This window comes from Miniopterus schreibersii, assembly GCF_964146895.1.
Source record: "Miniopterus schreibersii genome assembly, chromosome: 6".
Taxonomy (NCBI): domain Eukaryota; kingdom Metazoa; phylum Chordata; class Mammalia; order Chiroptera; family Miniopteridae; genus Miniopterus; species Miniopterus schreibersii.
The window spans coordinates 18559061-18580849 of record NC_138107.1 but is presented as its reverse complement, the minus strand read 5'-3'; the positions used below and the strand labels follow the sequence as shown (position 1 = coordinate 18580849).

The 21789-nt window shown below is 39.0% G+C and overlaps 1 protein-coding gene across 1 annotated transcript; it reads left to right on the top strand.

Moving 5' to 3' along the window:
* Positions 1–8562: 8562 nt before the first annotated feature.
* On the top strand, positions 8563–20072 carry LOC308558174 (cysteine-rich secretory protein 2-like; the record flags this gene model as incomplete). Its single annotated transcript, XM_081139440.1, has 7 exons — positions 8563–8646; positions 9809–9925; positions 10901–10988; positions 14497–14642; positions 15066–15163; positions 17479–17567; positions 19945–20072. Exons 1-7 carry the CDS (start codon positions 8578–8580, stop codon positions 20070–20072), a joined length of 735 nt encoding a protein of 244 aa, XP_080995566.1. The 5' UTR covers positions 8563–8577.
* Between the last annotated feature and the right edge of the window lie 1717 nt (positions 20073–21789).

The window sequence follows — 21789 nt, the reverse complement described above, 5'->3', positions numbered from 1 at the left end:
AACCTTTCCATAGACCTCTCAAATACTGAGGAAAATATTTATGCTCAAACTGGTAGGCTAGAAGCTAAGTCATTTTTTCTATATTTTCCTGTCTAATCTCACTTCATTCCATTCTCCCTTACTTTTTATGTTCCAAATTCAATGATCATATTAAATTCTTTCAAGCCCCTCAAGATTTTTCCTAGCTCAGGGCATTTGTGTTTGCTATTAGCTCTGTCTGGAAGAATCATCCCTCTATTATATGCTAGACTAGCTCCTTCACATTAAATGTCATTCCATTTGAGTAAATAATCTGAAGGGTGTCCCCTCATTCCCTCTCATAATTCCCTGTACTTCCTTTCATAATAAGCATCATAATATGTAATAATTGATTCCTGCATTCAACAAATAGTTATTGGAAATAATTACTGTTCAGGTTTTTATTTAAGTCTTTTGAAAATAGTAATTAACAGGACAGACCAAGTTCCAAACTTCATGGAGTTCACACTCTAATAGGGCAGGGACAAAGAAAACTATGTATTTGCAAATAAATCCTAATATAATATAGGAAGGGATAAGTGCTATAAACTAAAATGGACAAGAGAATGCAGAATGAGAATGGACTGGGATGGGAAAATATTAATTTAAATAAGATAGGCAAATGTTCTCTGAGGTGATGACAATGGATTACAGACACAATGGAAGTGAGGCAGCAACCATTAACAAAGAATGGTGAGAAACTTTCAAGGCAAAGAGAATGGTGAGCACAAAGTTGTTGAGGTAGCAATAAACTTGGTATATTTAAGGAAAGGCAAGACGCCCAAAATGGCTGGAGCACAGGGAACGAAGTAAAGATAATTTTAAAAAGGGGTCAGAGAGTTAGGCACAAACTTAGTCACATGATGCCCTCTAGGGCAGGTAAAGAATTGTTATAAGTAAATAATGAGATATAAATTGTAAGAGGAAAAAAATGAAGCAAAAAACTAGTTAAGAGACTATTGACTAGAGGGGGATTAAGTTAAATTACACTGGATTATAAATGTGTGTGTGTATATATTGTATATATATATTGTATATATGTATCATGTATATTCTACAATTAATTTCAATATATTTTTGTTTATATCATGATAGAAAACAAGATAACTATTTCCCAACTAAAGTTAGTATTACCTTTTGCCAAAGCCAAAGACATCACAAGACAACTACAGACTATTGTTCTTCGTGAACATAGATGCAACATATAAAAAGGATTACACACCATGGCAAAGTAAGGTTGTCCCAGTATAAAAGGTTATTTTAACAAACATTCAAAATCAATTAAGGTGATATATTACTAAAATAAAGACACAACCATCAGAAAAGATTCCAAAAATTTCCTTACAAAATTCAGCACCTTTCATGAAAACAATTTTCAGAAAACTAGGAATAGAAGGGAACTTCCTCATGCTAGTAAAGACCATCTAACCTGGTCCTCCGGCTGACATTATACTTACTGATCGGCTGCTTTCTCTTTACATTACTTTTCAGGTGATTACATCACTATAGCACTTTTCAATCTGAAATCCACTCTCAGAAATACTGCGAGGATGTCAGTTTGCACCACCTCGCTCACATTTTTAAGTTTACAGTGGATGCAATAAAATAAAATAAATTAAATTAAAGGCATATAGATTAGAAAGATAGACACTGTCTTTACTTGCAGATTAAAATGACCTTCCTTGTAGAAAATCCAAATGAACCTATAAAAAAAGCTACTAGAACTAACAAGCAAATTTAGCAAAGTCACAAGATTACAGGGTGGAACGTGGAACTTCTTACAAATAAAGCAACAGGATGGGAATTACATCGGCTTCTCGTCGGAACCCATGCAAGAACCCAGTTTTTCCAGCTCTCAGGCATCTAGAACACTGCTCATTTCAGCCCAGCACGCTGCCAACTTCAGGTCTTTCATGAGTGTTTAGAGGGACCTTCAATGTTCCTGTCAATAATGAAGAAGTACTTTCCATGTGCTCTCTAACACGTGTAGGCTCTAAACCTACAAGCTTTTTTTTTTATTCTGGATTTGCCCTCCATACCAAATTCAACTCTGCTTTTATTTTCATCTCTTCACATCCCATCCTTTTGTTCTATTTCTACTACTCTAAAATCGATATGGAAGATTGCCACCACATTCTTATTTTTCCCATCACCAACCTCTCAGCTCCACAAATCACCCTGCACAGTGCTATCAGGCAGTTTTCATGAAATAATATTTGACTATGTCATTTCCTAACTGTCTAAACACCAGTGAAATTACTTTTCCTTTTTATACAAGGAAGCAAATCTCCTTACACTTCTGTACAAAGCTTCCCCAACATTTTCTACAGCCTAACATTCTGACTTAAATACGCCGTTGTGATACATTGATTTGTCTGTTTCTGCTCTTCATGCCAGGTATTCAAAACCTGCCTTCCTTTCTGACCAAGTCATATACATTTTTCAGATAGGTTCAAATGTAACTCTACCATGTAGGTTTTACCCGGATAACACCAACTCACAGAACTCGCAATTGCTGTATGTATTTCTTGTTTCAACTACTTAGCAATAAACTGCTTTACCTGGTAATGTTCATATGTATTTATCTTTCCCGCAGGACTGTACATCTTAGAGGAAAGAGATGACACGTCCTTTTCTCTGCATTCCCTAAGAATCTAAGCCAGGCTAATATTTAGTCACTGAATTAATATTTACAAACTGCCACCTATCTAACTAGTATTGTGCTAAGCTTTGGAGCTATAGCAGAAATCAAGATAGACACAGTCAATTTCTCAAATACAGGGAGTGGGCAAAAGTAAGTTTACAGTTGTTCGTATGGAAAAGAATATAATAATTAATAAATAATACAAGAATAAACTGTTTTGTGTACTCACAACTGTAAACCTACTTTTGTCCACCCTTGTACATGTTCACTGACAATATCTATCACTACAATACTCAAGCCGCTCTCATTCTGACATTATTCCTGAGAACAAGTAATAACCTTGGAGGTATGGTGGCTCCAAGAATAAAAAATAGGAGTTCCACAATAAATTATAGTGTATCGTAGGATACCAATGAATTGTTTTGCACTAGAAAAAGTACAAATGTACCAAGCAATTCTGTTCCTAAAAGGTGAGCAGCAATTTTGAGGACATATGTATCTGAAATGTTAAATTAATAATCTAAGCAAGATGTGGTCAAAACATATAGACGTGAGAAAGAGAGATCTGGGGATGAATTTCATAAACATTTAGAAAAGCCAACTCTCAAGAGTTAACTTCGATTTGCCATAAGAGCAAAGCAATATAGGATGACTTGTAAATTCCAGGATTTTTTAGTCAGTTGTAAAAGAATGTCTGTGCCTTTGTCACTTGGGATTTTAACACTGCAAAGGGGAACTGGCGCTCAGCACCACGAAGCAAGGCCGTCTTAGTTACCGTTGTGCCCTCGTGAGCCTCAACGTGTTGGAGACCAATGTCAAGCCTCTTTGCATGGGACAGAGAGAGCTCGCAAAACCCAACACATGCAGGGGTGGGGAACGTCCGGCCTGCGGGTGGAAATCCTTTGGTCCGGCCCTGCCAAGGCCTCACCGAAGAGCAGCAGTTCCAGCCATCACAGGAGGGGCGAGTTAATTAAAGGTTTGACCAAATACAGCAGGCTGATTTTTAAGTTGATAATTTTGTATGGCCCCTGAATGATGCTATAAATATCCAAACAGCCCTTGGCAGAAAAAAGGTTCCCCACCGCTGCTACATGAACTCATTCCTTTAAGTCTTGAAAACAACTAAGCATAGAAGAAAAGGCATCTGTGGTTGGCCTGCCCTCTGAAGGGAGGCAGGACGTCCCCCCCCACACACACCCTGTCTGCACACCTGCGGAGCTTGGAGCCAGCAGCCTGCGATCAAGGATTCTGGGCGTTTCCCTAAGGCTTGTTCCTGTTGCCCGCCTGGACCTTGCTGACCACAAAACGGCCGTGGGACGGATACAGCTGGACAAGGGCACGAAGCGTTCACGAGCAAACCTGCAAGACGCCAGCTTCCTCCTGTAGCCCTGAGCTCACTGTTTGCACCACGCTGGGCCCGGGCTGACACCTTAGCATCTGTCAACTTCTCCCATCTGCTCTTTAAGCCCTGACCCGAGTTCACTCCGCAGATCTTGTCCACAAAGGGTCACCTCCCGCTCAGCCACCCCCTGGACACTGACCTCCCTGGTCACGGCAATAAGAGAAAAGCGGAGCTATGCGTTTGACCAGGGGGAACGCCCAGGATTTTCTCCAGCTCCGCCCTCCAGGGGAAGGGCAAGGTCTCGGTTTGCGTGGCCGCGCTGCAGGCACAAAGCCCTGTGACGCGGCCCGCGCGTGGCCCGCGGGTGGCCCGCGCGCGGCCCGCCGGCTGTTTCTCACGCGCCGGAGGAGGGCCGGTTGCAGCGGGTCCCTGGCTCCGCCCGAAGCGGGAAGATCTGGGCTCTGAGCCAGGGTAAGGGGGAGAGCAGGCCGGGGACTGGAAGCACGGCCGGGGCGGGGAGGCGGGTGCAGGCCGGGCGCGGGGTCTGCGGGGCAGGGCCTGGGGCGGCAGCGCTCCGGCCTCGGCCGCCCGGGGAGAGCGTTTCCTGGCTGCGCGGCGCCCACCCGCCGAGGCAGGACCTGCGCCCGGCGCTGCTGGTCCTGTGGAAACCCTGCGTGTCTGACACGGTAAAGTACTCGAGTCACACGAAGCGCACTGAGTCCTAGGAGAAGCCTGGAGTCATTTCTCCGTCTGGCCTTTCCTAGGTCAGATGAAGAACTTCAGCTCCTTATGTTTTGTTTTGTTTTTAATTTTTATGAAAATAGATTTTTCTTGACTTCAGGGAGAGTTAGAGGGAGATAGAAACCTCGATGAGGAAGAAACATGGGTCACAGCGAGGCTGCCTCCTGTAGGCCCCTTACTGGGGGACCCAGCCTGCACCCCGGGCCTGGGCACCACCAGAATCCAACAGGCCACCTTCCAGGGCAGGGGACCACACCCTACCAGCTGACCCCACCGGCTGGGCATCGCTCTTTAGCTTCTGACTGCACTTTATTAGAAGCTGGATATTATTACAAACGATTAGAATTGTGGCTGTTGAATCTTCTGGACTTTAGGTCATCTACTGGCTTCCGGGAAAAGACATGAGGAGATACATAGCCGTGCCCCCAAACCTATGTTGTAAATGCCCACTATGTGGGTGACTGCTTCCAAAATTTGTCTTCTAAAGAGTCTATGGGTTAGAGGCCTAGAGGAGGAGTTGAGAATCTTGAAAATATGCTGTGATATTCCAAGGAGGTCAGCTAACCCAATTCTTTGTTAGTATTGGAATGAAATACCAGGACGTCAAAACGATCTGTTCCCAGAAGGCGATAATGGTCTTAATGGTGAGATCCAATTAATACGGTAAAGTATTTGAGAATAAGACTAAACAGTTGTGTCAAGTTTTAGGTTTTTGACAGATTATTGATTCTCCCTTTCCTTTGCATCTTTATTCTAAATATCCACTTTTTCCCTGTTCCAGGATTATGGAACCATACACCATGCTGTTCCAGTAAACACCCCAGCGCAACCGTGGTACCCTGGTTTTAAAACATCTGCAACAAAGGGCACAGTACTTTTCTATTAGTAAGTAGTGAGGGGGAAAATGGCAGCCAACCTTTCAACTATGTATGAATGCAGGTTTAAGGGAATAAAATAGGATCTCTTTTGTTTTCCTAAGTATATTCTCACAGGCTGATGTAAAGGATACATTGCTGAGTGCACAGGAAATGCTGAATCAAGGCCAGGAAGGGAAGAGCGACAAGTGTAGGCCAGCCGCAATTTTATACTAAGGATGGTTCACTGAGTGTGAAACAGAAAGAGCAAGACCAAAGCACTTTGAATTTCCTTCCCTTGAGAATAATTTTATTTTATGGAAAGGTGACTGAGCTTATAACACCAAATATGAACATGGGTTTCCATTTTGTTAATGCGGTTGTTTAATCTAGTATTCTCTTTTCAGTAGTTATTCAAATTAAAGAACTAACTGTGAACATGTTAAACATACTAGTTATTGAATGGATGTATCAATGTACTTGTTTTCAATCGTAATACCCCGTGATTATCCACCTGGCATCCTGGTTATGTCACTCCTTCAGCCCTGAGTGCCTCCCATGGGCCAAGTAGTTGCAGGGAGGAGAGTGGGATTGGGAGACAGATGCGTCCTTAACCCTTCAGGGGCTCACTGGTAACCCTTCAGGGGCTCACTGTCAAATATTGTCCAAGTTGCGGTGATAGCATAGTGAAAGGATTTGCCACTCACCACTTCAAAGTAACAACAGTAAAGTGCACAGTTGGCCTGACTTCCTTTGGCCCTCTCTCTACCCACTGTGTTATTAGCCAGACTTACAACCGTGTGGTATGAAACTAATTTTGAAAATATTTCTAAATATGTGTTCAGAGCCTCATGAGATATCTGTATGACTTTGATTTATAACTCAATGTAGGCAAGGAAGAATGTGAGGCATATTTCAGATAAGGCTGCTCTTAAAAGCCTGTTCACGAACTTAAAGAGCTTTTAGAAATTAATGGTTAATAGCCATCTAAAGAGCATTGAACTTTCAATCTTAAATGTATCTATATAAAATACAAATAAACTCCCAACAGATGCAGTGGGCCTGTTATGGGACTCTGTTATCAATGAACGTGAACATCTAGCCACTAAGTCCAGTTTTTTAACTGAAATTTGAAGGATTTATGAAAGATAATTTCTTCATTAGGAATATTTGGTTACATGGATTCATAGTGTGGTGGTTTATGGTATTTGATGATAATCTTTTTAGTCATGGATGTAAACTCTACATAATTTAGTCTTTAAAGGATTAATCAGCAGATTATGTAATTAATGTCACCTTAAGTTATAGTTTACCAGTAGCGCTCAGACATGCTAACCTGACATCTCTGCTCTAACTTGTGCTTAACTTCATTTGAGATAGTTCGTAACTTCAACTCAGATATTTGGTTAGCCAGGGAAGGTATGCATATCTAAAGGTGATCTGAATCTTCTCTCCCTAGAGGTACTATATCTAAAAGAAAATTAGAAACTTTTCTGATTATAGTAGAAGGAAGAAAATGACTGATGAAAGTTTTGTTTCTTAAATTTTACTTTCTTGTCCAAAAGTGGCCAGTTTAGAATATGTATATAGTTATACGCAGTGCCTTAAATTTTTATATTTTTATTAATGCAAACTATAAAATTTCCCGTAAATGCGAAATAATTAATAAATTCAGATCTTATGAACACTTCTAAAATTAACAATTTAATCAAATAACATGCATTTATGGAAGAACTTATGAGCTCAGAAAACTACCACACATTGTAAAAGATAATAATGAAAATATTAATAATTTCCATTTATTGAGTATTCTATGCCAAGCATTATATTAGTTGTTTTATGTATATTATGTGTTTCAGTGTTCAAAGCAAACCTATGCTAAGATAATCTACACTTTACAGAAGAGAAAACCGAATCTCCAAGAGGGTTTCCCAGCACTGACGTTTTTAAAAACTATGTTCTCGACCAATAAGCTATAGAAAGTTGTTAGCTAGGAAGTAAATGTCACAGAAAGCTGAACCACAGGAATTCAGCTACAGGGTAGAATCCTGGTTACCTTTGCAGTGATTATCCTGTCTTGAGTGGTTATTATAAAAATACTATGTCAAAAAGGCAGCATCCAAATTTTAGTGTGCCTAAGAAGAGCAGGCTGGTTAGGGAAGAGAAGGGGATGTTTTACTTACTCAGATTAAGAGCTACATGGGAGCCAAATAATGTCAAAACCAATGTCAGACAACTGGCAACGAAATGTGAAGCTATTGGTGTAAAAGATTCCGTTTCAAAAATTTATTGACTTAGATTTATTTGCACAACTGGAACTTGCTAAAACAGAAATAAGTGAAATAGATATGGTACTCTGGCTTCTCTTCACCTTCCTTCTTCTGCCAGGTAACGCAGATACTTCATCCTGCTCTGAGAACCAACGGTAAGTGATCACTCATTTATTTTAATGTAAACATTTTATTTGTCAATCATTTTTTTTTGCCCATGGTAAAATGATATATTTAATCCATCCACGATTTTCAAAACTTTATGGTTAAATTTTTATTGAAGGAATGATCTCAAGTAAATTTTACTCTTTTACTCACTATATCAAATTGAAACTTAAATGAAATCTTTACATTTCATTCTAAAATAGATACTATAAATAATTCCCATGTTTATGACTTTGAAACAAGTGAAGTAGAACTGTCTTTAATAGAAAAACATGAAAGCATGACAATTTGTATATATTATATAAATACTTCTGGAGCATCAGTCGTTTCTTCGGTTTCTATTTTATTGTCCCTATCAGAGACAAAGTTGGTTCCACTGTGATTCTACTGGCACCATATGACAATCTTCTCTTGTTACATTATGAACTTGGGAGTCACAGTTGCTGTGAGATAACCATGATCGTTACACTGGTTTTCCCCCCTTAGCCCATGTACCACACTTTTCAATGCAGACCTTTGTTCTCTTTAACTTACTTCCCAGCAATGGCCTTACTCCCAGTGATGGTGCTTCTGGCTGCTGTCCTGATTCCATCTTTACCTACAGAAGGAAAGGTAACGTTAGGGTGGAAAATCTTTTCAGGGCCCTCCAGGCAACTTTGTGGGATGGCAAGGCACTTTGAGAGTGGGAACAGCAAGAGTGTCCGATACATCACAAAGCACTACTCCCTGGTTGCTCAGAACACTTAGCACAATTATCTAGATGAAAGCCTAAGGCTGTGCTGTCCAGTACAGTAGCTGCTGGTCTCATGTGGCTATCGAACACTTGAAATGTGGCTTGCCCAAAACAAGATGTACTGTAAGTACAAAACACATTCCGGATTTTGAAGATTTAGTACCAAAAAATAAGAAGAGGAAAATATCGCATTAATAGTTTTCATATTGACTACATGATGAAATAGTATTTTAGATAATTGTAAATTTAGGTCATTAAATTGCATAAACTTTATAGAACAATTCACACACCCTACTCTACCTTCAGACTTAGACTTCCCACATTCCCACACACAAAGATAAACCAAAACTATCGGCACCTGATTTAATAACTTAATTATATTTCTGTTAATAAAGGAAAAAATTAGCAATAGTCCATTAATTGGATGGCTTTGCTTTCTCCAAATTGCCTTGGAGATTTGTTTAATATTGCAAAATTGCCTTTTTAGTGATTCCGTAAAATCTAACCACAATAGGCAGAATGAATTTTCTAGAATTTTGAATGCACTTCGACTGAGCTTAAGTATTCTTTCCCTAATATGTTCTAAATACATTGTCTCTCAGTACAGATACCATGTCAGGTCAGTGTCCTCCAAGTCTAGAGTCAACCTTGATCTCCAGCCTCATTTTCCCTGCTGTAGCCTGATCAAATGTAAATGAATACATCTTAAGGTTGCTATTGTGCCCCTTTGTGGTTATAAAATATTATCACTTGTATGTCATATTAAGAGTTTCCTTGAAGCTAGAAACGGGCATTTGTGGCCTTAAAGGATTTTCTAAATTTGTCATGCCACGAGTTACATTTCTGTTCTCAAAGCTTCAAGTGACTTATTTTCTGTATGTCATAGCTTTGACAGATTCATTGGCAATGCTTAACAACTAATAGTGGCTTGATCTCAACACTTTTTAAAGTGATCGGTGCTTCTTTGAATTAACTCATTTACTCTTATGTGTTAAAAATTTTTAAAACATCTTAAAAAACTTTAATTTTATTTCCCTTTAGGATCCAGCCTTTTCTGCTTTGGTAACCACTCAAACGCAAATCCAAAAAGAGATTGTAAATAAACACAATGAATTAAGGAAATCAGTCTCTCCACCTGCCAGCAACATGCTAAAGATGGTAAGAGGCAGTGATGTAAGGAAAGTGGTGGGAACAAACGGTGCTGAGAGCAGGCAGCTGGTAACTGGCATCTGTTAAGAACTTGGTGGCTTACAACATTCTACCTCTGTTTTGCTATTTCATTTGAGCTGTGTTATGGGCAAGGAAGAAAGTCTTAATTTTACTTTAAGATGGTTAAATAACTTGTTAAGTTTACAGGGCTGTACAGTTGGAAAGGCAGAATTAGAAGCCAAATCTTCAGGCAAGAAATATGTAGCTGTTACTTTTTTTTTCTTCACTATCTTTCCTTGTCTAAAATAAATCCCCTTTCTTTCAGAACCAGTGCCATTTAGGGTAAATAGACCATTTTCCAGGGCATAGGCCCAGAAAGCTAAATATCTCCTGTATGAAAACAGTGGGCTACAAATGAAATTGGGAATAATCTAGGCCAGCTAATTACTGTTTAAATGTAATGATAATACTTCACACATTGATCAGTATTTAAAACATCACCATTACTAAAAATCCTAGGTGTGGCTGCTGTGCGGTCATAGTCAGATATTATTGTATTAGACATTTCTCTCATTAGATACATCACCTATGGACTGTCTTTGTGGGAAACTGGCACTTCAGCAGTAAAGACACACCAACAAAAGATATTTTAGCCCAGCCAGCATGGCTCAGGAGTTGAGCATCGACCTAGGGTCCAGAAGATCTCAGTTGATTCCCAGTCAGGGCACATATCTGGGTTGCAGGCTCGATTCCCAGTGGGGAGTGTGCAGGGGGCAGTCGATCAGTGACCTTCTCATCATTGATGTTTCTCTCTCTCTCTCCCACTTCTTCTCTCTGAAATCAATACATATTAAAAAAACAAAAGATATTTAAGACCAATGACAAATAGATAATATATCTATAGAAGTTTTGAATCAGATTATAATACATATGCTTTGTTGGGGTTGAATTTTTAAGTGTATACTTTTTTCTTATGACACTTAGGAATGGAACAGAGATGCAACAACGAATGCCCAGAAGTGGGCAAACAGGTGCACTTTAGAACACAGTAAACCCGAGGACCGGAAACTCAGTACGTAGCTTAGCAAATATACGTTGAATAAATGAAGAAATAAAATAACAGTGGGCAAGTAAACTAGAATGGACCATTCTGGGGTGTTGCATTAAGACAGTGAATAAATGTTACTTATACTTGTCTTTTTGAAATCAAGTATCTGTATACAGAGAGATAGATATGATAAGTACCATTTTGTGCTTATCAATTATTTATGTTATGCAAAAAATTCCTCAAGCAGTATCTCATTTGTTCCTCTTACCCAGCTCGTGAGTAAACTAGGAAGTGGAAGGAATGACTTACCCAAGAACATAACCGGATGTAGTGACATATATTGGAAAGTTAACCAAACTTTCTGATTTCCCCTCCACTGTCCTTTTGTGATATTGTATAACCATTTGGTGTTCTGAAATCTATTTATTTTGTGTTCATAAAAAGTATTGAATTATGTGAAGTTGTTCCCGATTCTTTTTTAAAAAAATACTGAACCTTTTTAAATCAAGATGAATAATTGGGGTATGCTGATTCATTTTTAAAACTTTTGATAACATACCTCCAAGTATTCTGTATGGACTGTGTGACTATAATGCATAGAATAATATGCTAGAGTCAAAAAACGTATAAGACATATCAAGGATCCAAGAAAACTATGAAAAGAAAAACACTTGTGTGCATAAACTTTACATACTCTATTTACATTATCAAGCACGGTACACATACAGGCAAGCCTAGTTGGAAAGTAGTGAATAATTTACCTGTCGTTTCAGTAGAACTATTACTGTTTGTATTGTTGGTGCTCACATTATGATGGAATTATGAAGACAGATGACTGCATTCAGTAGAAGATGGAAACAAATGTCCTTAAAGATCCAAGTCTACCGCTAGATTCTTAGTTTCTCTCCTTCGCTATTAAAGGGGATATTTTATACTCATGTAGAGATTAAATTTCAAGCCATCATAATGTAAATATTAAGTGAGGTCTTGAAAAGATAAGGAAATGTTTGGGGGCTACAGGCCCTTGTTTCTTTTTTAAAATTTTTATTTTAGAACACTTAACATGAGATGACCCTCTTAAAATGTTAACTGTACATGCACTGACTCTGGGTGCAGTGTAGGACAGCAGACCTCCAGAGCTTATTCATGTTGCATAACTGAAACGTTACGCCCGTTGATTAATATCTCCCCATTTCCTCTTCCTACCAGACCCGACAATGACCATTCCACTCTTTGACTTGAATACTTAGACACTTTATATAAAGTAGAGCCATTCAGAAGTCATCTTTCTGTGACTGGCTTATTTCACTAAGCATAATGTCCTCAAGGTTCATCCATGTTGTCGCATGTTGCAGAATGTCGTCTTTTTTTAGAGGATGAGTAATATTCCATTGTGTATATATCACACTTTTAATCCATTCATCTGTAGTGGATATTTGGTTGTTTCCACATCTTGGCTGTCATGAATCGTGCTGCAGTGAACATCAGAGAGCTCATATCTCTTTAAGATCCTAATTTCAATTCTTTTGGATAAATACTCGAAAGTGGAATTGCTGGATCATTTGGTAGCTCTACTTTTAATTTTTTGAGGACCTTCCATACTCTTTTCCATAGCAGGTACATCATTTTGCATTTTAACCAACAGTGTACAGGAATTCCAACTTCACATTCTCACCATCACTTGCCTTTTGTTGTTTTTTGTTTGTTTGTTTGTTTTTTATATAATAGGCATTCTGATAGGTGTAAGGTGATACCTCACTGTGGTTTTGAATTGCAATTCCCTGATAACTAATGGTGTTGAGCACCTTTTCATATACCCGTTTGGCCATTTTTACATCAGATTTGAAGAAATGTCTATTCTAGTCCACCGTGGTCAGAAAAGATCCTTAGTTTCTCAGGCAGGCCCAAGAAATGAGTGGTATTTGGGCCAATCCATTAAATTCCATTAAATTCTTCCCTTCTCCAGGGAGAGGCTAGGAGCTAACTTCTTATCTGCTCACTATTTGCTGGACCAGAAAGGGAAACTATGGCAACTATCAGCCCAAATCTCTGTCTGTTTTCACTTGCCCCAGGCAGCTAGGTTATGCTAGGTCTTGTGAACATTCCCAAACAGTCAAGACAGAAACCAGTTCTTTGGTCAGCCTCTGGAAATTTGAGGCATTGGATGCCCAGGCCAACTTCTTTCTTCCCCAGGGAGAAGCAAGCAGCTGTGTTTTTTTGTCTGCTTGCTCTATGCTGAACTGAGAGGAAGATTTATGGCATCAGCCAAACCAAACTGCCTTCTCTCTTCTCCCCAGAGGGCAAGACTCTGCCAAACCCATCAGAGCTCCAAGACTGGCAAGACAGATGCCAGTTCTTTGGGTAACTCTGGCAAAATTGGAAATTTAAATTCACTGATCATTCTTTGCCTCCAAAGCTGAGAGCTAAGATTTTTCATTTTCTTATTCCGTGCTGAGTCCAGAGGACACAGTTATGGTGTCTACCTGCCCAAGCCACCATATCCATTCTCCTTCAGGTGGCTAGCCTGTGCCTGGCACTCAGAGCTCCAAGACCTGCAAGACAGAAAGCAGCCCTCTGGAGAGTCCCCTTGGGAAAGTTGGGATGCTGGGCACAGGAACCAAATCATTCCCTCCCCTGGTAGGAGCTGGGAGGTGGGGGGTCTCTTTCTGATCATATGGCACTGTGCTGAGAGTAGGGCTTCTAGCAAGTGTTCCAATCTCCCTGCAGGCTTCAGTGGTTCTGGTTTCATATTCTGCCAGGTATAGGAGCCCTTCAATTAGCTTTTGGATTTCTCACAAGGGCAATTTGTTCATGAACTGTTGTTGGTTCAGTGAGTTGGGGGCAGGAAGGTCCAGGCTTCCTATTCCACCATCTTGCCGATGTCACCCTCAGTAAAGTCCTTCTTGCTTTACTCTCTGAGGAGCACTTAGCGTTGTAACATTCCGATTTGTTGATTAAGCAGAAATCCAAAGTTTTGAAAACTGTCATTCCTCCTCCTGCCAGTTGCTTCTTGTTTGGGGCTCTTAAAGACTGCCTGTAAAACTTCCTCCCTCCCCTCCCCCCCCCGCCAAAGTTCACACAAAATCACAATCATAAACATTTATTCAGGGTCCTGTATGTGAAAAATCTCTGGTGAGGGTGAGCAAGAGGAGGAAAGAAAGAATAAAATTTGGTCGCTGCTTTTTGCAAGCTTACAGTGCAAAGCCAAGAGCCCGTACACACAAGGACTTTAGCATGAAAAGGACTGCATCTCTCAGAAGCCAGAGGGCGGGAAACATTTAAAGAATAAGTTCTTCTCAACCTATTCAGGTTTTCACGTTGAGACCATAGCGTTCCACTGCATGTGAATGTGCTAGGCAGGTCTGTCTTCTCTATGGCTTTCTAGCTGGTGAGGAGTGGAACCACCTTTTAATGTATTAATCAACAGTTGGCAAGTTTAGGCACCACAAAAGGCAACGTCCTGGTGGTCATACAGTTGATGTCTTTCACCATTGCAACCTTATTGCTTTCCTCATGATCTGTTCCTTCACAGGTGTAAAATGTGGTGAGAATCTCTTTATGTCAAGTGACCCTACTGCCTGGTCAACTGCAATCCAAAGTTGGTACGATGAGAGCGAAGATTTTGTCTATGGTGTAGGGCCAAAGCCTGCCAATGCCGTGGTTGGGCATTATACCCAGGTAAAGGGAACAAGTGAAAATACTTCCGCCACATATGTTCTAATATAGAAAGCTTCTTCAAATTATGACCAAGTCCAGTGCTTAGTTTGAGGGAAAGAGCCTGCACAGGTACAATACAGTCCTCGCGTTGGACCAGTACTTTACCTCAGCTGTCATGTTATTTGCATTTTAGTTCTTGCAAAACTCTTGGTTGGAAAGTACACTCTGCATTTTGCCAGCCTTATAAATGAATAAAGTAGTGAGTGTACATGAAAATGAGATCTGTTAAAAGTCTGTGACTGTTTCAATCATTTAAATATTTCCATACAATGCACGGCTGCAAACTATAGCAGTAACATTTTTTCAAGCTTTTATTTGGTATTTGTTCTTTAATCTTTTCCTTTTCTTACTGTATTCTTGATATATTCCCGGGTGGATCTGTAGCTTGTTTGGTATTCATCTTACCAAGTTGGATGTGGAATTGCTTATTGCCCAAATCAAGAGAGTCTAAAATACTACTACGTTTGCCACTATTGTCCTGCGTGAGTATACACTTTAGAGTTTAACCTTTAAAAGACGGCATTTAAATTCAGCTCTGTAGGCATTTACTTTTTTGCCTCTATCTTATCTATTTTTTAAGTTATTTATGAAAAGTAAAAACATTTATAAAGAAAATGTATTGTTTATTATTAAAGTTATCTTTTAATATATGTTACTGATGTTAAAAAATATAAAAATTACATTTACAATTTAAATTACATTTTGTCGGGAACTAAAGTTCCCTTTTGTCCGATAAAGGTTTAATGTCAATAATTCCATCTGCAATTTAATATTTTTAAATTCTCACAACACATCAGAATAAAAATATATGTTTCAGTGAAGTGGAGCGATAAATCTTAGGCAGTGCTTTTTAAGGTGAGAAACATTCAACTTATCAGAGAAGAGACTGAGTGCTCAGGTCCAAGGATACATCTGAAGCTCTCTTTTCTCAATTATAAAATGATGTCTTTTCTCTCCATTGCCTTTCCCTAGGGCTCAAGGCTACTCAGTGAGCTTGGGGAGTGTGTGTTTCTCTGGATTTGGTATCAGTGCTCGCTAATTTTACACTCTGGGAGGGTGGAAGCTTGATTAAGCAAGACGTGGAGGTGCCATGGCAAATTGGAGATCAAAAATTGTGATTTCTGCCTCTTCTGCTAAAATATTTCCTCTTCTGTTTCTCTAAAAACCGCTTACATTTTTGCCGTTAAAAATGATCCATTCCTTTGCTTTTCAAAGGGTTTTTGAGAACTCTTCAATGTATTTCAGAGTCCAGAAAAAGTTAGCATCTTAAGTCTTTGTTTCTCAATAGTTTTTACACACACACACAAAACCCACACAACCAACCAACAACATCGAAAGAAACCATACAGCTCCATAATGAGCCATCTCATACTGTCTAGATTTGTAGCAGGAAATATGTTGTCTCATCAAACAATATGAAGTCATCCTTGATAAATCCTATGGATATATTGAAGATCTAATCTCAACATATCTGCTAGCCTTAGTTTCTTTTAATGTTTGAAATTCTTTATGACTAGAGACAGGGAGATCCCCCAAACCAAACCTCCCACAGGATTTATTTTGAGATTGCAGACAACCTGGGGATATTGATCTCCCACTTGAGAAGTGTGGCCTCCAAAGTCATTTTCCCACAAGGATCTATTAAGATTTACTAGAAAGAAGTGAAAATGCCATGGCAGAATGCATTCAGAATCACTGCCTGACTGTGAGAGGGGAGGTGTCTGGAGCCAGGCATCTGAAGTGAGAGGTGGCGTGAGCAACGAGGGAAAGCAGAGATGAGAGAACATCCAAAACACTTCTGTGTCTATTTTATGATTTTTCCAAGGGCTCACACACATACAGTTCTATTCTGTGCAGGAAGACTGAGATTCACATGCGGAGCCTTGGGCCCTTGGCCCACTTGGCTGAGATCTGGACTCTCATCTATTTTCAAATGAATTAATTGGCCAAAGGGGTAGGGATCATCAGGGAGTGACAACTTGGTCCCTGTAAGGTGATTACACCCTGGATATTGATGTTTATCAAAACTTTTTTACACTAATGTTCCTTTTTTTAAAAACTTTATTTTTATTGTTGACACTATTACAGATGTCCCCCTTTCCACGCCCTGTTGCTCAGGTCCACCCAGCTCCCACGCCCCCCTCCCTCTAACCGGCCCCACTGTGCTGCCGGTGTCTTTGGATTATGCATATGTGTTCTTTGGCTAATCCCTTCACCTTCTTTCATCCAGTGCCCCCTGCCCCTCTCCTCTGACAGTTGGCAGTCTGGTCCATGCATCCGTGCCTCGGTTTCTGTTTTCTTGGTCAGTTTATTCCTTTTTTTGGTAAACATAAAAATCTCTCACACACCATCGCTGGAAACAGAAACCTTCCCCAACTCTGCCAACCCCACACATACACACACCACTAACTACTGAAATATATAGCATCGCCCCCTGTCTAGAAGTAAAGATCTCTGTCTAGGAGATACGTTCTACCCCTTGCCACCACATTGGAGTTCACTGCCTTACCAATTGGCCCAAGTCTCCAGGGAGATGAAGCGAGTGTTGAAATACACTCTGAATTATCGCAGTTGTTCAACCTGCAGAATTATAGTCAAGGAGACTGGTCAATGGCTGAGCTATTTTCTTAATTTAGAGGCCATCTGAATTACACATTGGGAATTACAACGTTTCACTTTTGTTAACATAACTGACTACATTTAAGAGCTGTGTCTATTTGGTGACTGATGCTAGACTTTGAGCATAAAGGAAACAGCAAAGTGAAACATACCTGACGTCATGTGTTTTAAATTTCAGCGGTAACAATGTGAATAAAAAGAACACCCCTTACCAACAAGGAACACCCTGTGCCAGCTGCCCCGGTAACTGTGAGAGCGGTCTGTGCAGTAAGTGGAAAGTGATTAACCAGCTATTATCACAAAGGCTCCATATTTTATCTTCTTTTTATGGATTAGGAAATCTCCTAAAGTTACCAACTTAAATACTATCTTGCTGCAAAAGACAGTAAGATTCCTTAGTAGAATGTGTGTTAAGTAAACATGTTATACACTTCTGTAATCTCCATATTTTTTGTAATAAAAATAATGTTGTCATCTTTAACATAATGAAACATCTGCCATTAGTGGGTTTTTGTGACTATGCAGAGCTCATAAATATTAACTATACATATTTCTGGTAACTAGTTCATTTCATCAAAGTATCATCACAGAAAAGGTGGTATTTTGAAAGAATGAAAGTGTATAAATCTACGGATGTGAGATTACACTGTGGCTCAGTCTAGACAGGCAAGCCAACCATTAAGTTTCTTTTTGTGCTAATGTGTTCTTCATGCTGATTACCACATTTTTACAATATAATTGGAGCCATAGTGTCTGACTTCATAAATGATCACTTACCCTATAATTTTATAGTATTTTTGTGCACTTTTTAATGACAAAATCCAATCTTTACACAAAATTGGCTCATAGAACCCACAAAGCTATTGTTGCAAAAGGATAGAATAAGATAAATGTCATATATATCATTTTTAAGTTGTCATAAACAGAAGTAAAAATAGCTGTTGGCCTTTTATAGTTGGGATGCTTTTATTAAAATTATGAACAACAGAGCTGAGCCATTCACTGAGATTTTTACCTTTCAAATGCTTTCACCTTCAGTTAGCACTCTTTCTGGCTGAAATATACAGCTATAATTCAGAGTACTGATTATATCAAAGCTATAAATCAACTAAAGAAGAAAAAAGTTGAATATTTATACCTCTGCTGAATGCAGTCTGCTAAGGAGCTTGGAATTATCCAATTAGTAATAAGCATTTCAACTGAAATATATATTTTTTTAATCCCCACCCAAGGATTTTTTTTTTTTTATTGCTTTTCAGAGAGAGAGAGAGAGACAGAGAGACATTGATGTGAGAGAGATACATCGATTGGTTGCCTCCCACACATGCCCCGACTGGGGCATCGAGCCTGCAACCGAGGAACTCCCCCTCGACAGGGAACCGAACCCAGGAGCAGTCTGCTGGCTGATGTTCTAACCACTGAGCAACCAGCTAGTGGTAAACTGAAAGATTTTAAACAAAAAACTGACAAGTTCGGAATCATATTTTATATAAAGGTTTCTAGCAATAGTGTGTAGGAACAACTGAATGGAATCTAGGTAGAAAACTTTTGAAAAACATGGGTTGTAAAAAAAGGGATGTTTTTAATGCATTACTGGCAAAATGAATGAAGAGCAATGGGTTGAGAGACAAGAAGTAGAATAGCCAGTGTTTGTTACCTGTGCTGGTTGGATGCTGGTCAGAAGTAGAAAAGCAGTTCAGACTGATTGAGTTCCTGGCCCAAAGTACTGAGTAGTGAGAAAGCCATTTCTCTGAGTTCGTGGGAGGGCTGTAGGAAGGCAAACCCCCAGAGTCGTCAGCCTTGCGTTGTGGGTGGTATGATGAGTTTAGTTTGAGATGTGTTGAGTTTGGGGCCCCTGGGGAACATCCAAGAAGAAATACCAGAAGGAAAGGGGGCATATGATCACTGTTTTACGCCTTAATCTTCCCTCAGCAATCACTTTCTCCAGAAAGAAAAACACTGGAGTCTAAAGCAGCGAGGTCCAATAGTGTCTCTATCAACATGTGTCTTAAAGTTCTCTAGTCACGCGTGGCCTTTGATCATGTGAAACGTGGCTAGTAAGATTAAGAAAATAAATTATTTGTTTTATCTAATTTAGAATAATTTAAATTTAAATAGCTATATGTGGCTGGTTGCTTCCATATTAGCCTCTGCAGGTGTACAGAGCTTTATTTATATTCATTTTACTGCCTTTGCTAGGGGAGGAAAGTAGATCAATTCATTTTAGAAACAAGTCTGTCACCAAGTTCAAAATTTAAAAAGTGATGGATTAAACAGGGAGCTCAACTAAAGCACCTTATGTGTCCCTCAAGAAGTGAAAGGCCCATTATAGTGTAAGAGACGCTGACTTCTTTGTTCAGTCCTACCCCCCCATGCATTTTTTATTGATTGATTGATTGATTGATAGAGAGAGAGAGGGAGAGGCATCCATTTGTTGTTCCACTTATTTTTGCATTCATTGGTTGATTCTTATATGTGCCTTGCCCAGGAATCAAACCCGAAACCTTAGTGTATGGGGAAGACACTCTAACCAGCTGAACTGCCCAGCCAAGGCCCCTTCACACCTGTGCATTTTGAATGTATAAATTGTTTTGCTGCTACTAAGGAAAATGATAATAATGTGACTAATCTGTTTTTGTTACAGCCAACAGTTGTGCCTATGAAGATTTGCTTAGTAACTGTGATTCCTTGAAGAAAACAGCTGGCTGTGGACATGATTTGCTCAAGGAAAAGTGCAAGGCTACTTGCTTATGTGAAAACAAAATTTACTGAAATACTCAACATGCAACATGCAAGACTAAGTGGAGAAGGGCTGCATCCTTTAATTGACACATCCCAGGAGGGAAATTGTAAGCATGTTAGTTACAGATTTGAATCCAAATAGTAATGCATCTTTTTCTCTTGGATCTTCACAGAAATCTCTTTCATACATCTATTTACAAAAACAGTGTAGTCCATGACGACAGCTTTGGACTGATTGATAAACTTGATACTTTAAAGTTAATGAGTTAAATCAAGCTGAGGATTTTTAAAGTTGTATAACTACAGGATTTAAAAGGTCACTAGAATTTCAGACTAAGATGAAGAATCATCTGTTTCCTGAAACAACTTGGAAAAAACCAACTGTAACATCATTGTCATTCCTACTACATGACTTTTTATGTGTATAAAGAATGAATTCAAAGATTGACATCTGGCTTTGTTGTATGGTCTCCTTTCTAAACAAAAGTAATCAGCTTTTAGAATAAAGAACTTATCTAAGCAACCACATAGATGTGATTCTTGTGCATATTTTATAGAATTCATCATCACTCCAACTAGACTCAGCCCAGATAAATTATTATACAGAACAAAATTTCCAAAATATTTACCTATAAAATTAAACTTCAACAACAAAAAGAATTAATCTATACTTAGTATTTGTTTGTTTTTGTTTGGTTGGTGGTTGTTTCACTTTTTGACATTTTGATAACTCTTTTAGTTGACAAATTGTTAAAAAAGAGGGTATTATGTGACAATATATACAAATATATCCTTTCCCCCAAAAAAGAAAAACAATAGTAATAAGTGTTTTGGAGAGATTTACCACTGATAAGTCTTTGCCTACACTGTAATTTAAGATTGATAAAACAACAGAATAAAGTAGGCCCGTTTCATGGATGGGAAAATATACTTTGAAAATCTAAAAAAAGTGAAATGATTGTTGATAGTGGTCTGAAAATAGGTCTGGCCAGACAGAAGGTGAACTAGCATGAGCTGTTGATGCCTCCAAGATGAAATCATCTAAAGTATCTCACACTCATTAAAGTAATTGAATTCATAATTCTAACACCCCTATAAGGAAAATTTCCAGGCCCAGGCAGTTTCATTGCAGAGTTATACCAAACATTTAAAAAAGAATTTATACAAATTATACCTAGTCTTTTTCAGAAAATTGAGTAAGAAGGAATACTGTTAATTCTTTCTTTGAGGCTAGTATTATCCTACTACTAAATCCAAAGACATTAAAGGGGGTTAATAAAACAAAAGCTATAGATTGATAGCTTTCACCAACATGCATAGAAAAATTCCAAACAAAAATTAAGTAAATTAACCTGGGATTATAAAATAAGAATAATACACCCTAACCTCATGGGATCTGCTCTGTAGGTTCAGGGTTGAGATAACATCCAGATCAAACTCGTGTGCCGCCATGTTAACAGGCCAAAGGAGAAAACCATGTTTCAATAATTGAAAAGCAAGTATTTGAAAAAATCTGATATCCAATCATGATAAAACTCTCAGTAAACCAAGGATAGAAGGGAAGTTTGGATGCCATTTTGGAATATATGTTATATATATATATATATCTTTATATCTTTATTGATTTCAGAGAGAGGAAGGGAGAGAGAGAGAGAGAGAGAAACATCAATGATGAGAGAGTCATTGATCGGCTGCCTCCTGCACGCCCCCACTGGGGATCGAGCCCCCAACCAGGGCATGTGCCCTG